The 15,135-nt window shown below is 38.1% G+C and overlaps 1 protein-coding gene across 3 annotated transcripts in view; it reads left to right on the top strand.

Moving 5' to 3' along the window:
- Positions 1 to 9,540, top strand: part of Sgcd (sarcoglycan delta) — a 933,235-nt gene extending 923,695 nt beyond the window's left edge. For all 3 annotated transcript variants that reach the window (XM_042283896.2, XM_042283895.2, XM_006987139.4), the window contains one exon: positions 1,115 to 9,540. In XM_042283896.2, the coding sequence (XP_042139830.1) occupies positions 1,115 to 1,288 (174 nt within the window). In that variant the 3' untranslated portion in view covers positions 1,289 to 9,540. The remainder of the gene's footprint in view (positions 1 to 1,114) is intronic.
- The last annotated feature ends 5,595 nt before the right edge of the window (positions 9,541 to 15,135 follow it).

The following is a 15,135-nucleotide window of genomic DNA, read 5'->3' as shown; positions in this document are numbered from 1 at the left end:
CAATGAACACAAAAGCCACTTGTAATTTTATAGACAAGTTACGCCAAGTTCCCCTAGCGGCAAGAGTCTGGTAGGACTGCAGATTACACAGGGATTTTTAAGTGTTCATAGGTGAACTGTTTTATTTAAGAATGAAATTTAAAAGGGCAACCTGACTTTTTAAGATAAAACACTACTCCACATTGCATCTCTACGTGGAGGGTGTCTAGCTCTCTTGCATAATTATATCCACTCAGTATCTTTTAAAAAAAAGTTTGGTTTAGTTAGACATTTGCTTTTTTGTTTTAAAAGAATTTGTCTGATGGAGCCTTCCATTATGACAACTGCCTCTTCAAATAGCCATGAACTGCAAGTCGCACTCATAAAAACAGAAACTGATTCATAAAAGCAGCTCCCAGCCACTCAAACTTGACCTCTGGAGGAGGCAGTTATAATCAAAAACCCAATGACACCTTTTGCCACAGCTTATTTTTTTTTTATCTATATCCAGCATTTCTCAAAGTATATTCTGTTGCGTATTAGTGTCACCATTAGAAAAAGAAAGCAAGAGGAAGGCTTACTAATCTTTTAAAACATGTATTCTATGTGTTCTACTGTCTTCCAGGAACTTCATATTAGCTGTGAGCATGCAATGCCCTGTATTAATGAAAAATGTTTACTGGGTCATTCCTACATTTATTTGATTCTATGACACTGTTCTTATTCTGCATATCATACTTTTTGCAAAAATGCTAACATCAACCAATAAGGCATGACCTTGCTAGATTATAGGTGCATGAGATTAGAGACTGACTTTTATTTTAAGACTTATTTATTTTATGTATATGAGTTCTCTATCAACTTTATGCCAGAAAGGGGCATCAGATCCCACTGTAGATGGTTGTGAGCCACCATGTGGTTGCTGGGAATTGAACTCAGGACCTCTGGAAGAGCAGCCAGTGCTCTTAACCTCTGAGCTCCATAGACGTTGTCTTATCCCAACTACCAACATTGTTCAGCCCAAGTCAGTACTTGTAAGGTTTAAATTGAATGGAATATTCAGCTCTTTATGAATTTCAAGAACTTATATGGAAGCCTTTAACTGACTCTTTCTTTGCTATTTTTGTCTCTCTAGATTAAGTTAGATGCTGCGAAAATCAAACTACCTAGGCTGCCTCGTGGATCCTACACACCCACAGGAACGAGGCAGAAGGTCTTCGAGGTCTGCGTCTGCGCCAATGGGAGGTTATTCCTGTCCCAGGCAGGAACTGGTTCCACTTGTCAGATAAACACAAGTGTCTGCCTTTGAAGGACTATCCATAGTGGACAATTGTTGGCAGCATAAAGGCCCTTTTTGGCTTGAGACACTGGCTGCCAGCTATTTTTACTAGAACACAGAAAGCCTATCAAAGACCTTTTGTGTGTGTGTGTGTGTGTGTGTGTGTGTGTGTGTGTGTGTGTGTATGTGTGTGTGTGTGTGAGTGGGTTTGTGTGTGTAGTGAGTGGATATAAATATATATAAATATATATAAATAAATATATATATATCCTCTGTATAAAATGAGGTTTCAGTACAAAAGGAACCATGGGTGACCCTGTGACATCATCCACTGTCATTTTCCCACTCCACCCCCATCACCCACATGACTGAATCTAAGAACCCATTCAGGCCCAGCATTCCCCAGGCAATTTCAAATCACACAGTGGATTGCGCACTTAGAGAATATCCATCGATATTTTCAAGTAATCCCCTGGTTTCTCTCTTAGAGTCATTAGAGGCAGTGATGGCGGGAATCTTTGGATCACTCTCAAGTAATGATACATTGGTATAAAAGATAAACATTTGACCCATCTATAATCCCAACACCAGGCAAGTTGTGGTGATGGAGGCCAGCCTGGGCTACATAGTGAGGTTGTCTTTAAAACATAGACATTTGGTTTCCCTTTCTTAGCTTCAGCCAAGATGGCCAAGTTCTTCTCTTCAAGATAAGGCTAGGGTACACCCATCGAAATTAGTCACAAAAACTCAAAATGGCCACCCTACCTTTGTAGACCAACATACTAGGAGTTGTGTGGTTAAAAGAATGGGGGCAGGGAGGTTGAATTCTGAAAGAATATAAGTCACTCACCTGACTTCTACTTATTCTACTTCCTTTAACTCACATAGTTTCCTACAGTCAAATAGTAAGAGCTTTTAATCAGCATAGAAGAGGACATCAGCTCCTCCACCAAAGGCTAGAAGCTATTTAATGGACTGACAGACAAAAAATACATGGGCAAGACATCTCATTTCAGGGAAACCTGTCTCCCAAGTGTTTGGGTTCTCACTTCTGACTTTATCCAACGGATGAACTCAAAATCATTAAATCAATCAGAATCCCAAAGAGTGAGCTCCAGATCCCAAGAGAAGTTATTTCAAGATGGAAATCTAACTAAGAGTACCATAGGGAAGCTAACTAATTTTCCTAAGTTTCTTGAGATGGGTAGACCATTGAGAGACACGTCATATTTTCAAGGGCTTGCACACTCTCTTGCTTTGCTCTTGTAGATTGTGTCAATGCTGGGTATTCATATTCCTGAACTCACTGTTGTGAGACCTAAGCCACTACATGCTGCCAGAATTGCTCACAGCAGGTTAATATAAACAGAGTCATGTGTCTTCATCAGAACCACTATCCCCTGGGTTCAGCAGCACCCAATCCCAATATATGGAAATAGTCTCTAATTCCCGCCATCAGCTACCTCTTATCAACCCCACTTTCATTGCCATGCCCCAGGGTCACCCTGGCCAGCTCTTGTGCTGGGACAGGGGATTACACCATCTCTGTTCAAAGAGGGGGAAATGTGCCTATGCCTTAAGCCAATGCACTCAGCAAGGAGAAGCACATCCTATTTATCTTGTTATCTGTAGTTTATTTTGGGTGGTTGAAGGGAAATGGTTTAGTCATGACTGGGCATCAGAAACTGGTAGACAAACCAACTGGTTTCCACATTTGGACTCAGAGGAGCCCAGAATGGAGGTATAACTGAAACTAGGTGAAACAGTGGCCCTACAATCTTGAATGAAGTTGCTTTTGTAGGCCTCAGTGGTATTTGTTTTTGTTTTTGTTCTCCACAAGGTTCTAATTTTTCTTACTCCACAAGCTGAACGGTTTGTTATAGGAGACAAAAAAAAAAAAAGAGGTTTGCTATTTCTAATATGATAAGCAAGCAACAGGGTGAGGTTTGCACACATGGAATGTACTCCTCAGTTGCTTATTGCCACAAAGCAGGGACTGTCCGAACCTGACTCATGACTTGGACTTCTGGCTTCTAGGCCAGGCCTGGCTCCCTTCACCCTCTCTGTATATTTTATGCAGAGGCACTGGATGGGTCCATTTTAGGCCAAGAACTTAAAATTGCTCCATTTGCAGTATGGAAATCTAAAACAGGATCCTGTAAGGGGCCTCAGGTTACTGGACCTCTTATAGGCCTTTCTGCCAGGATCTTATAGGCCCTTTCCACCAGGATCTGCCTGTCTCACATACAGGTATCATTTTCAAGTCACAAAAAGCCCTTCTTAGCTATTAGAAGCACCTACCCTATATTCTTCAGATAAACAATAACTCTGAAGTCCCTTGTGGCTAAGTATATAAAGAAGACAGGGTTGTTTGGGAGGGGGTGTTTCGTTTTGTTTAAGCAGACAAACTGCCTTTGCATTTGACCAACTCTCACCCATTGTCCATGGAAAAGAAGAAAAAACATGATTCCCTGAACCTCTTCTGATTTTATTTCCAATTGTGACATACTCCTTGGGAATTTTATGACAATTAAAAAAATATTATGGTTATACATGCGATATTGAATCTGAGAGCAAACAAATCACACAAACACAATAAAAATAATAACAATTGAGAATATAAATCAAGAACTCTATGGAGGAATACATGATACAAAGTTCTGGTTAATTCTGGTTTTCAATGAGGTTAAGGAACCACAGGACACCAGGTAATATAGAGGATCTCTGGCATGAGAAAATTACAAATTTCAGTTCAGACTAGAAACTGCTAAAATGCATTCTTAGTTGTAAATGAACACACACACACACACACACACACACACACACACACACACACACACACAATGCTCTCCAACCAGAATATTTGTCCATAGTCATGAGAGAAGCTTTCACCAGAATTCTAGAGAAAGGGGTCAGCATTTATATTAATGTCTGCTGACCCCTACTTTTTGAAAATGAGAGTCTTTCTAATCTTTATATATAGTATCTTCTAGACAATCATATTCCTGGGTAAGCAGCTGGTGGATTAACAGGATTCAAATGATTCTTCAGCCTCTTAGACTTCTGGTATGCTAATATTCTTCAGAAAACATTTTACAAATCAACATGTAATCTCCAGATAACATTTATCATTTAGTTCTGTTTATCATGTCTGTTCTGAAAATCATGAGAGTTTCATTTAGAGGGACTACCTCAAGATGACATGGGTTTTAAAGAGCTCTATGGTGACATCTATATAGGTAGAAACTTGATGTGTGGTTTCATAATTGTTACATGACTAAGGGATAGCACTTACAGACTTGAACTGGGTTTTTTTTTAGCTTCCTTCAGGTCATTCTCTCTCAAGACAAATGGTACTGCACATCCACAAACCATAGACCAAAGATTATTTGAGGGTTGACCCTATAGAAAGGGTCAATAAACTTCAAACTGGAGACCAAGCCTGATTCCACAGCCACAGATATTTACAAGTCGTATATGAGCCATGTCACTCTGTACCCTCACCATTGACTGCATGTCCAACAAAACAACGTTGTGATTATACAGCCCTTTACAGAAGACATTTGCTGACTCCTGAGTTACAGATCACTTGTAGAATGTGTTAGACATAGTAGAACAGAAGGCAGATTTCTCAGGCACAAGGAGTAGCCTGTTTCCATGGGGGCTTGGGAATATAAAACTTGGCTGAGGTTTTAAGAAAGATGTATCTAAGAGAGAAGGCAGCTCAGAGGACTTGGGGTAACTGAGAAAGTGGAACGAAAAGAAGCTTGGAAATAGGAAGCTGTGTTCCTCCCACCCTTTTCAGGGGAGCTTTGATGGCTGTTTCTCGGATGAGGGATGCTTCTCAAGTGAGCAATGCTTGACCAGAAGTGAGCCAGGGAGAATGATCTTGATTCACAATCTTTTCCCTAAAAATAGTTGAGTCCATCTACACCTACAAAGACTGGATCTTCTCATGTGCCAGAGAGACTTCCACATCTAGGTCTACCAGAGAATGCTTTTGACCTTAGATGAACTCTGTTACCCATACCTCCAATGTGGCCACTGTTCCTACAGCCCCAGGTTAGACCGATGAATCACCGGAAGGATGCAAAACAATAACATCTTTATATATGTAAAAATAAACAGTGAAATTCTATGGAGCTATTTCTAGAAGTGACCAGATGAGTGGCAGTGTACTTTTACTCTTCCAATTTGGGTCTTTTCTTTGCTCCTTTGGAGTGGAAGGAATACAAAAAAAGGACATGTTTCATGTTCACATACCTCTGCTTCTGTGTGGTAAGATCAGTTGCTACCACAGATCTGCCCCTTTTGCTGATAGTGGTGTTATACTTACTATTGTTAATTCAGCATCATTATAAATGAACTTTTATGGGTGTGAGTATTTTCCTTGGAGAGACAGGTATATTTCAATGAGAATGTCTACCATTTTTTGGTCCTTAATCTACATCACTACAGGAAAGCCTTCCACGTGACTATATCTGAAGGATCAAGTTGGCAGACCCAATGAGAGTATCCTGGTTTTATTTATTTTAAACAAAAGATAGCATAATGCTTGGGCCAAAGGGTTGAATTGATCCATTTTTAAGTATCTGATCCTTTATTAAGGATGAATAAAAGATGAAAAATCTTATTTATATAAGTTGTAAACAAAACAAGATCTCCCTCCCTACACCACACACCTTAGGAAGTCTTAGGTATGAAAACAAGATAATAAAGAATCAGTTCCTTGAGTGACACATTTGTATGGTGCATCAGTGGCAGGCAGGTTGCAGAACAGTTCTAATGAAAGAAACAACCTTAGAAAGCAGGCCTTTTATCGCAAAGATAAAATGTCTCTCTTGCAGCTTTCTGTCACTTTTTCCTTGGAGGAAGGCTTCTCCAGTTCCAACATATTTCCATTAAAATAGTTGGAGTTTACTGCACCAGGATGTCAGATGTATCTCTTTCTCTGTAGTAATCGGAATTTTAAATTGTACAGTTGCCTCTGAATTTCTCATTCACAAAACCAAACCACTGATCAGTGATAAAGCAGCCACAAGCCTGCTGCTCCAGGCAGCATAATGCACCATAGGCATTAGCACTTTCTAAAGCAATGTGATTTCTATAAGTCTTAAAAGCTTTCTTCATAATGGAGTCCTTGTAACTTGTCAAGGCAGGTCTGAATGACAAAGGGGAAATAATTGCTCATGGGAGGTCCTCTTTCTGAGTATAGTTGGAGCATAAGGGTAGAAGAAACTCCCCTGGGGATACCCAGGCTCACACAAGTGATTTGGTCCCTCCCTTCCCCATCTTGCTTTTGAGGAAATGGACAGAGTAAGAAATCAGTATCTTCTTTTGAGGAAGAGTGAATGCCATGAGCCTTTGATGCAGTAGGGAAGGTTATGTCACAACACAACATTAATGATGCCATCAGACCCATCCACAAAGAGTTGCAAGTATATAGCAACAGCAATGCCAACTGCTGCCCCTTAACATAAACCCAGCAGCAGGCAGCAGCAGGATACACTTGGAGGCTACAAATTGGAATAGATCAAAGGAACAGTTGCTACAGGCAAGAAGTAGCTTTAGAGTCCCAATCTACCTGTCCTACTAGGAAGCCAGAGTCCTCAGCCAAAAGCCTCACTCAGCATGTTGCCATCCTCACTGGCAAGTATGTGGCTTTTGCTTCCTCACTAAATACAACAAACTTGAAGCTGCCCTTTCAGGGAAAACAAGAAAGAAAACATGTTTAAGATTAAAACAAAAAAAATCCACCCCACATACCCAGAGTGTCTTCAAAGTCCACGTTTATATTGGGGTTCTCTCCCTGGAAGCAGAGAGAGCTCAAATTTCATTAAGTAAGAAACTCCAGACCGACTGTTCACTTAACTGAGAGTGGTAAAACAATGGATTGTCTGAGGACTGAAAGATGGCATTGGTCAACAGGGAAGACATAGGTGTCTAGTGTTCCTGTTAACCTGACTCATGAGATCCTAGGATCTTGAGGGCCATGGTTATTTGTTTTCAGAACAGGGTTGTGGGGGGAGCTTTAAAATTTCACCACAAAAAGAGCCATATCCTTAAAACTCATGCATAAAACAAGAGGTTTTCTTAGATCTACAGCTTACCCTAAGATATGGAACAACTAGACTCTACTTTCCAACCGTTATTAGAATTATGTGCTAATATTTATTGAACTCTGCACTAAGCACTGTGCTAAATGCTTTATCTGCATCCATTTATTTCTTCCTCAGAACAGTGCTTTGGAGTTGAACTCCCAACGAGGTTCCATTTTACAGATAGGAAAATTTGGGACCTCAAGAGGCTAAGAAACTTATTCAAACTCAGTATCTAGAAAATGACCAAGCCAGAGTGTGAGTCTTGTCCCTGAGCAGTTCACTAACATTCAAGTTAGTTTTCAAGTTGGTGAGGAGTGCTCCCCTCCTAGGTTTTAGATTAGACTTTCTAGAATGAGTGAGGCCACACAACTTTCCCATCTCTGTTTTCGGTAGACTCTTCTCAGGAATGCATACAAGAGTAAAGTGTGGATCTGTGGAGGGGAGAGACAGAAAGCCTGACTGAATTACAGAATCTAGTACAATGACAACAAGACCAACCATCCATTTTGTTCTGGGTATGATTCTTGCCAAGTCAGACTTCTTAATCCTTATGACTGGAAGATATCTCAGTTGTGAGCCTCATATGTAGGAGAACATTTGATATGCAGCTATGCATCTATATGGACAGACAATGCTGTTTTCCCAATATATATGTTTTCCTTCTCTTACATCTCTCTCCAAAAATCAGATGTCTTATTTTATGTGAGATCTTTGACACTTAGGCTTTCCTCTCTCCCTTTACTTCTAGTAAAATAAAATCACCAAATAACTCAGAGCTCACTCTCTATCACTGAGAATCACCTAGAACTCAATTAACCTGAAGCATTCAATACCACCTGGAGCAAGCCACTTTGACCCTGGAATGGCTTCATCCCCAACTCTTATCAACTATCACTAAAGGGCCATATCCCTCCCAAGGTGCAGAATTCTTCCCACTAGAGCTTTGAGGCCATCACTACCAATTCTCATGAGTTGGAAATGAGAGCCATTCTCTACCTTAACCAGGGCCGCTCTTTCATATTGGTGTCCCACCCTCAGCCCTGAGGCTATAGCATTCCAAATTAAAAGCAGGAAGTGAACACAATCTACACTCATTATAACTGGGTAGTTTTGAATATTGGCACCTTCTGAACACAAAATTGGCATTTGTTCCATTAAGAGGAAATAGACAAGATCTTTTTTGAAAAACTAACTCTGAACTCAAGGTCTGTCTGAACATTTTAAACACTACTATGCCCTCATGAAAGTCTTGCTGTGAGTCTGACCCTCATGGAGCTGAGAGATGCTATGAGACAAGACGCTTGTGCATCTGTGTGCATTCTTCTGATGACAGTGGAGGGTCTGGATACTCTTGCACTCAGCCCCAGGGCTAGAGCTTGTTAGCTTCCACCTCTCATACAACCTTAGAAAGGGATTCACTAGAAATGCTAAAGACCCTGGTTGGGTCAGTCAGGGAGTTCCCTTCCGATGGTGTCAGTTTCCAAATGGCAAATCATATATGGGCATCTTTGACAAATCTTACATCACCAACCTCATAAGAACCCTGAAAAAATGTAAGTGGAGGCTTTTCTCTGTCCCTCCCTGATTGGAAATTACAGCAAAGTAAAGGGAACTGATGGGATTCTTATACTAGAGTAACACAAAAGCAATTTCTAGTCAATATTTTCATGAGGAAGTGGGATAAATTTTCTCATCTCTCTTAGTCAGCATTTTCTCTCTAGAACCATACCGAAGGTGCCCATGTTTTAGATAGGAAAGTGGAACATCCATCATGAGGGGACTGAATACCCTTTGGAGAGGACACTCTGGGGCTCTTAACAGAAAAGATGAGGTCATAGAAGTTGACATAGAAGTCGATTTGTTTGGTGATTATGACCTTTGGAAAAGGAACCTCGTCTGAATTTGGCCTTTGTGTTATTTTAGGTTTTGTTTGTTTTGATTTGTTTTTCCTCTGGGTTTGGTGTGATGTGAGACAAGTGTTTTAGTTTTGTTTTAAATAACATCAAATCCTTGCACACTCTATGCAAAAATTTTGTAAGCATTGCAATAATGCTATGAATTACAAGGAACTATTTTAACTTTATTACACTTTCTGTATAAAAACAAATTTGTATTTAATATTATTTCAACTGCAGTCTTGTAAAATATATTAATAAAAAATAATGATTGGTAAGAAGGAAAGTACCTTGTCCACTTCTTCAGGGAGTTCCTTTCTCATAGCTAATAAAATTCCAAATTAATCTCTTTTCTACATCACTTTGATCAATGTTCTAACATGTTAGCTGAGACATGTTGACTCGTGGGAAGTTACTCACATGGACTATCTCATGAAAAGAGAGGTTAATTTAAGGTAAGCATGGACTGCAATTTGAGAGTCAATTTGGAACAGGTCAAGGGAAAAGTTATTCTTAATGAATCTCTGAGCCACCCATAAGAGCTTTTACAGAAAGAACTCACCTCTCTGCTCTCCAAGACTTTGAAGAAGTCATTCCCTACTGAGGAGACCCCTTCAATCAGCATCCTTTGTTAGACTATAGAATCAGGTACTCAATCCGGGTCAAGTCAGTTTTTATCTTTTCTCAAAGAATAGACCAGCATACTCCCATATGGTGCACAGCAAGAGTATGGAGCACAGAAGGTAGAAGCTCCTTGATCTACTCATCACCCTCAGTCCTTCATTTTTAGAATTCCATCCTTCTTTCCTTCCACAATGACAAGTTGCTATACATACCATTTATTCCATCTACCTAGAACTCCATTCATCCAGCATCACTCACCCCAGAATACCATGCTTCCCAATCTCATGTGTCATCTCTCTATGGCCCTCATCATTAACCCTTAATTCCACCAGTAATTTACTTTGCCTTATAATACTGCATTTTACTGAGCTCTTACCTATTCTTCTATCTGAAACTTTAGAATATTTGCATTCAGTTTTAAAGTTTAAAAACATGAACACATACCTAAATCAATCATCGCAATTGTATTATAAGGTATATAATTTCCTTATCTAGAAAATTTCATCACATATTTTGCATATCCTGTACATGACAAAGTAATTCCCATTTACAATTGTATTTTCATCAAAGGCTATCTCTCATTAAATTTACCTGCTGACCCCCAATAGTGCTGAAGGGACAGAACACTCAAAGCCCTCATATATATACATACATACATACATACACATACATGTATGTACATATGTATGTGTGTATATGTATATATATATATATGTATGTATATACATAGTACAAGTCTCATTGCAAAGCAGGGTATAATCTATGTCTAAAGATGGAGTTTAAAAAAATCTAAATCAAAGAGAATTAAGTTGCCAGTTAAAAGATCTGGTGAAAAAAAAGTTAAATCTTAGTTTAAAAAGGTAAAGAAACACTCAAGAAGGAGAAACACAGACAAATACTGATAAATCAAACTATTGGCCTCATTGTTGGTACAAAATTAGAGATCATATGCAGATACCAAGAAACTTTACAGAAAAATGGCTGTGTTCCTTTTCTTCAAAGAAGGGGATTTTTCAAAGTTGCAAATAGATATAAATCAGCAACTGCAAGATTTCTTTGAACCTTGACCCTATCATGTAAAAGTCTGTAATGGAGCATTGTCCTTGAGCCTAAGAGCCAAAATAAAAGGGTAAGAGTGGGGATCTGTGCATGGAGTAATAAACACATTTTGAAAGAAGCTGTGAGTAACACACAGGAATTGGCATCTCCAGTTAAGGACAATGACAAGTTAATTTTAGTTTGTGTTTGCCAAGTTTAAATGACTCTCAACAATACTAAACACTTGGCAAGAACTGAGGATCAATTTGCTGCCCCCAGTACCTTCATTACTCTTCAATGGGAGGGTAACAGATGAGCTTTTGAGTCTCCTTGGCACAAGCAATTAGACATAATTACAAATACTTGTAAAATATCAAGATAACATATTATAATTTAAAATTTGATAATATAATTTTTCAGGTTGCAGTCTGTGTATGAGACAAGCATTTGGAAGTATCTAAGTTTCAGATGGTAGTTATTAATCAAAGAAACATGTTATAACTTTAACTAGTCAGCCTTAATCTACTATGAGGCCATGTTAAGAGTTGTATTTTAGCCGGGTGGTGGTGGCGCACGCCTTTAATCCCAGCACTCGGGAGGCAGAGGCAGGTGGATCTCTGTGAGTTCGAGGCCAGCCTGGTCTCCAAAGCGAGTTCCAGAAAAGGCACAAAGCTACACAGAGAAACTCTGTCTCGAAAAAAAAACAACAAAAAAAGAGTTGTATTTTAAAACATGGTATGCAAAAAAAAAATTCACCAGTAATAATCTTTAAAGTAGACAATATATATATATATATATATACATATATATATATATATATATATATATGTTTTAATGTCATTTGAGGAGAAATCTAGTTTAGCAATATGCCCCACCTCATTAATTGTACATGATGAAGCAATTAAATGAACAATAAACAAAAGTATAAGACCGTGAGAAATAAGAAAATTAAAAATTTAATTGTGTGAGATAACTATTATCACTCTATCATGTACTGTCTACAATGTTACAAAGTATAGAACACAGATACACATATACACAAACACATACATACATTTGCACACAGGCACTCATGTATCAGACATTACACACACACTTCTACATGAGAGCAAAGAGTAACTTCTCTTTGACTGTCCATGAGAACATATGAAAGAAAGAAACATCAGAATGCAAAAATTAAACTTTTCTCACTATATTCTCTCAAAACTGAAAGAGAAATAAATCATGTATTCTATGTTAACAAGATCTTTGACATTTAAAGTGAACAACATTCTGTTAATAAATCCAAGACTTGGGAAAGAAATCAGCCTATTTAAAGAATGGTAATTTGAAATACCACAAATTGTTGAATGAGGTGGTGCAGGACTTTAATCCCAGCACCCAGGAGGCAGAGACAGGTGAATCTCTGACTTCTAGGACAGACAGTGCTGTATTGTGAGACCCTGTCTCAAAAATAAAAATTTAAGAACACACTACAAATTATATGGAGGAAAGTCTTCTGAGATGTAAAAGGCTTTTTAACTTGTCAGTAGAGAATGATAAAAGCATTCACCATAAGATTCCAAAACCATTAACACAGGAACCAAACTTAACAGTAAGGCTAAGAGAAGGGGTTCAAACTTTATGTCTAAGAAAACCAAAAGCAAAAGTTTGAAAGATGCTGGACTATGGTGGTGCACGCCTTTAATCCCAGCACTTGGCAGGCAGAAGCAGGTGGATCTCTGCAAGTTTGAGGCCAGCCTGGTCTACAGAGTGAGTTCCAGGACAGCCAAGGCTACACAAAGAAACCTGTCTCAAAAAATCAAAAAGAAAGAAAGAAAAAAATCTGAAAGAGACAATACTGCCAATAAATCTTTAAAACAAAAATAAACTGTAAAAACACATATGTAAAATTACATTATTTATTTCTTTATGTGGAAAAAATAGACTACCTAAAATGAGGTATAGAATTTTTAAAATTCAGCAAGTAAAGGTCAGTGCTTGCTTCTCAAACAGCTGTAAAGCGCTTCTCATGTAGAAAACACCACCAAGTCTGATACTGTTTGCTATATAAATGAAACATACATTAAGTATAATGGGCATGTGTTCAGACATTCATAAACTTTTGTGTGGAAGAATGGAATGTGCCTTTATCTTATGCTAAGAAAAACCACACAGTTTTCAAAGAGAGTAAAATAAAATGAAGAGGCCTGCCCTTAGCTGTAAAGAGAAAAATTGATAGGGCTTTTCTTGTTTTCCCTCAACCTTATTTATTTACACATTTAACATTCTGCCCAACAGGCATTTTATTCTAAGAAATAAAATATATATATTATATATATATTATAAATATATATATATAATATATAATGGTCAGGTATAATAAAATAGAAAACAAATAGCAAAGATAAACAATAGATTCTAAACAAAACCTAACAGATTTTCAAAACTACCAAACAGCCATAGTAAAGGTAACATGTTCAAAATGTGTGTGATGTCTGTACCCACTGAGGTTGCAATGGGTAATCACGATATTGAAATAGCCCAGATATGAAATAAAGGATGCTGGGAAAACAGCTGGATTATCAGCACAAACAAAGAGAAAATGTAAAGATCATGAGACTAATATTTGAAAAACTGATCAGCCATTTATTTGTTGAAGTCAAAAGGCTTCAAGGTCATACCTTAAATTATCTCCAGTGGACCAGACTTAGGAACATTGCTTTTTATCTGGTATCTATGGAGTCCTTATGCTCTTGTAAATAACACATGCCCCTTGATTTAGGAAATCGCATAGCCTCGCCTGCTGGGTGCACAAAGATCTAAAATGCACAGTTACAACACAGCATGGAAGATAAGACAAAATAAGACAATCATTTAACCCACAGTCTGTGAAGAAAAACGAGCCCACTCAAGTACTCATTTTGTTTTGGGGGGATTTGAGGATCTTTTTGGTGGGATTTTTTTTTTTTAAAAAGATGGTTGTTTCATGACTCAGACTGGCCTCAAATTAACAGTTATATTCCAGCCTCAGTTCCCCAAGTGCTGTAATGAGAAGCATATGCTACCACATCCAAACAGCCTGTGTAACTCTCAAATTCCTTCTTCTCTCAGCCCACTGTCATGCACAGGAGTTCTACTATAGATAGGTAGATAGGTAGGTAAGTAGGTAGATACATAGATAGATAGATAGATAGATAGATAGATAGATAGATAGATAGATAGATAGATAAAAGGACTGGAAAGATGGTTCAACATTTAAAAGGAATATGCTATTTTTTTCAGAAGACCTGAGTTTGATTCCCCAAACCCAAGTCAGGTGGTACCTCCAGCTCCAGAAGATCCAGTGCCACTGACCACCTCCAATACTGCACTCACATGTGCATACACTCACACACATACAATTACAAATGAATATAAGTAAACAATATCAATAAACAGAACAAATGATTAAATATGATAAGCTTGAAAGTGCTCATACAGATAAATAATAAAACCCTCAAAATATTAATATATAAATGTGCAAAAGGGAATAATAAGTACATATAATTCATATAAGTGAAAATATTCATTTACCTCCATACTAAGACATTAGCAACTATAACAGAATTAATGAACATTTTCCAAACAAAATAAGAATATGCCACCACATTAAATATTCAGTGTAAAGTCAGGCAAAGTGGTATACACCTGTAATCTCAAAATTTGGGAGTTGTAAACAAAAGGGTCAGGAGTTCAAGGCTATTCTGGCTTTATAGTAAGTTAAAAGATAGTCTGGGTTATATGAGACTTATGTCAAAAAAATGATAGTATTCACTGTAGGATGCAATCTTGACTTTGAAATATGAAAATGGTTTTAAAGTACAATTATATATAAACTACTAAAAATGTAGTTAAATTTATTACAAAAGTGTGGTGAAACATGGTTTCATTAATGTCTTATTGCTATAACAAAATAACTTACTGAAGCAACATACAGGGAGTGCTGTGGGATGGTCTGTATGTCAAATTGCTCTGATTGGTCAATAAATAAAACACTGATTGGCCAGTGGCCAGGCAGGAAGTAGGTGGGACAAGGAAAGAGGAGAATTATGGGAAGTAAAAGGCTGAGGCGGAGAGACACTGCAGCTGCCGCCATGACCAGCAACATGTGAAGACACCGGTAAGCCACCAGCCACGTGGCAAGGTATAGATTTATGGAAATGGATTAATTTAAGTTATAAGAACAGTTAGCAAGAAG

Source organism: Peromyscus maniculatus, chromosome 8, assembly GCF_049852395.1.
Source record: "Peromyscus maniculatus bairdii isolate BWxNUB_F1_BW_parent chromosome 8, HU_Pman_BW_mat_3.1, whole genome shotgun sequence".
NCBI classification, from domain to species: domain Eukaryota; kingdom Metazoa; phylum Chordata; class Mammalia; order Rodentia; family Cricetidae; genus Peromyscus; species Peromyscus maniculatus.
The sequence above is the reverse complement of the archived record's forward strand: the minus strand, read 5'-3'. Positions and strand labels throughout refer to the sequence as shown.